General features: G+C 38.5%; 1 protein-coding gene across 1 annotated transcript; it reads right to left on the reverse strand.

The window, feature by feature from the left end:
- Window positions 1-277: 277 nt before the first annotated feature.
- On the reverse strand, window positions 278-1,240 carry LOC130829269 (olfactory receptor 52D1-like). The gene has a single exon (XM_057695600.1). It carries the CDS (start codon window positions 1,226-1,228, stop codon window positions 278-280), a length of 951 nt encoding a protein of 316 aa, XP_057551583.1. The 5' UTR covers window positions 1,229-1,240.
- Between the last annotated feature and the right edge of the window lie 1,819 nt (window positions 1,241-3,059).

Genomic DNA, 3,059 nt, shown 5'->3' on the forward strand with positions numbered 1-3,059 from the left:
CAAATGTCCTAGTTTCATTGCTTTTTACAGATTTTTGTTAGTTTTGGGGCTTTTTTAGGAAGTAATATTTTGATATTCTGATAAAGAGTCCTACTTGGTAATATGTCTGCCTCAATATAATGATTATTATAATGTAGAATATATCTTTGGACAAGTTACTTCCCATAGAAAAACCTAATGCCTCTCACCATTAAGAGGGGGTCTTGATGAAGAAACCATAAATTCTAAGATAGAAAATATATCATTTGTTCATATATTACTCAACAACTAAAAGGATTTAATTCAGATGCTTTGAAAAACTGAAGAATTTAAGAAACCTGTCCCGTATCTTCTTGGTCCTTACCCCATAGATGAGGGGATTCACCATGGGTGGGACCAGAAGATAGATGTTGGCCACAAATATGTGGACATGGGGTGCCACATGGTGCCCAAACCTGTGGGTGAGAAAAGAGAAGAAGGCTGGAGTATAGGACACTAAGATCACACAGACATGGGAGCCACAGGTACCCAAGGTCTTCAGTCGGGCATCCTTGGATGGGAGGTGGAAGACAGTGTGGAGTATGAGGACATAGGAACAAACGATCAATATGAAGTCCACTCCTCCTGTAAGAAATGTAACAATGAGGCTGTAGGCTCTGAGGATACTTGTCTCAGCACAGGCAATCTTGATGAGGGCCATGAACTCACAATATGTGTGGGAAATGATGTTGGTCTTGCAGTAAGGAAGCCACCGTAACAGGAAAGGATGAGGACTGAGAAGTGCTAAGCCCGGGAGTACAATAGCTAGACCCATTCCCCAAGTTATAGAATGGGTCAGAATAGCTGAGTGTCTTAATGGATTACAGATGGCTATATAACGGTCAAAAGCCATGGCCAGAAAGAAGCCAGACTCCATGGTGGAGCAAGAGTGAATCAGGAACACTTGGGTGACGCAGGCTTCAAAGTGAATCTCTCCATCATGGAACCAGAAGAGGCTGAGAAGTTTGGGCACAGCTGTAGTGCACACAGTAAGGTCAGCCACAGCTACCATGCAGAGAAACAGGTACATTGGCTCATGGAGGCTGGAGTCTGTCTTGATGATAAACAGAAGAGAGCAGTTTCCCAGTAGGGCCAAAAGGTAGCCCGCACAAAAGGGGATGGAGATCCAGATGCGGGCAGCCTCCAGCCCAGGGATGTCAATGAGAATGAAGGTTGATGGATGGACATCGCTCTTATTGTATGCTGACATTACCAGTGTCAGATATTTAGCTTTCTCTTCATGGGTTTTCCTCTAAAGCAAACAAATAAAACCTTATGAAATTTGAAACATCTGATAATTTAAGTAAGCCAAAATGTAGGGAATTGAAGGTGATGGATTAGTTACAACATCTATAAATAGTTAGAAATTATTTCATCATATGACTGTCAGATATTTCAGAGTTGTAATTTACAATATGGTTGATCTCTAATGCTAAATGAGGGAAAATCAAAAGTATCACATATCAGAAATAAATGTATGAAAATCCAAAATCTTCTATCCATTGAGATGAAACATACCAAATTGGAAGCTGAGGAATGTGTAAGAGTCATTGGTTTGGATGACTTAAAATGAAAAGCGCAGTTGTAAGACACAAATTAGAGTGAGAAAAGGGGGAGATAATATAACATTTTAAATAAAATAGTTTTTAAAAAATTTTTAGATTTTAGTCATAATAATTCTGGGACGTGCCAAGTTACAGGATAAAGCTTTGAGATTAAAATACCAAAATTTGGGAGTATTGTTGTGCAATGAACAGAAGGGTGTTCATTCGCACAAACAGGGGACTCATTCAGGACGATGAGTGGGCCTGATGACAGCATGTCAGTGAACTAACAACTCAATGCATTGCTCACTACTCTCCCCTGGCCCTTGAATAGTGTTGACTCCTGACCATAGTAGACAGGAACTAAAACAGTAGGACTGTAACCTATATTCTGAGCTTCCTTTATTTTCTAATAATGTATACAATTAGTCAAAAACAACTTCATGCCTTGCTTTTGATTAAGTTCACTGTACAGGCAGTCTATTCCTTTAGAACTTTCCTCCATAACCTTTCCCTGGGTCTGCATACCTCTCCTGTATTGGATGATTCCTACCCTCACCCAGTTCTGTGATTTGCTGATTATACACATTCCATTTCTTAAGACTATGGGAGCAACATTTTGACATTTTAAAAGTCATACTGCACCTGTAATAGATAGTTTGTTTTTCCTTCTCTTTTTCTTCTCGGAAGCACAACTGACACTGCTCCTGAGACACTCCTATAATTCTACTCACTATTATAGATATTTACAGATAATGGAATCTTTGCAATCAGAAAAATAACCCTCAAGTCAGTGTCCATTTAAGTAGAGATTAGGCATCAATATTGATTTATAATGACGACACACCTTTTTGCCTTTTAATCTTTTGTTGGAGTTTCATGTCCAAAGTTTCTGCTTATTTCTATTTGGCTTTCAAGGTCCATAAGGATGGATACTCTCTTTTAAGCATGGACACAGTTGGACACAATGGGGTGAGGAGCTTTGGAAAGTCTAGAGAATGACATTGCTGAACGGTGATACAATTTGGGAAGCAAGAGAAATACAGAGACATCAGATTATTGGGATGTTATATAATAATTTGAAATTTATAAGTGGTTATTGTTAGTTGTTTTTCTGAGAACATTTCATGCTACACATGAAGTTTAACCACAATTAAGATACAGAGAGTTCAGGTATCATGTCTGAAGTTAAACAGTTTGCAAGTGATAGACCTGATTCCTGCCCAAGACACTGATTCCAGAGACCACATTCTTAATTATTATGATCAACTTCCCTAAGGAAGTGATCATTTACTTGCATTTGTGTATGTGAGAGAGTGAATGAGGATTATCCTGCACGTAACATTAGAAAATACCATCACCATTAATTTGATTGTAGATGCTGGTTGAAAATCTTCCTTTTTGAAAATTCCACTAAGGAGCTGGACCAAATTCAAGCCTTTCTCTTCCTAATTAACACTTTCCCAATGCATTTACTCTCAAAATATGTTATGAACT

Source organism: Hippopotamus amphibius, chromosome 9 (genome assembly GCF_030028045.1).
Source record: "Hippopotamus amphibius kiboko isolate mHipAmp2 chromosome 9, mHipAmp2.hap2, whole genome shotgun sequence".
NCBI classification, from domain to species: domain Eukaryota; kingdom Metazoa; phylum Chordata; class Mammalia; order Artiodactyla; family Hippopotamidae; genus Hippopotamus; species Hippopotamus amphibius.

Excerpts from the sequence above, each read along its gene's own strand:
- LOC130829269 (XM_057695600.1), bottom strand. The coding sequence starts at position 1,228 with ATGTCAGCATACAATAAGAGCGATGTCCATCCATCAACCTTCATTCTC.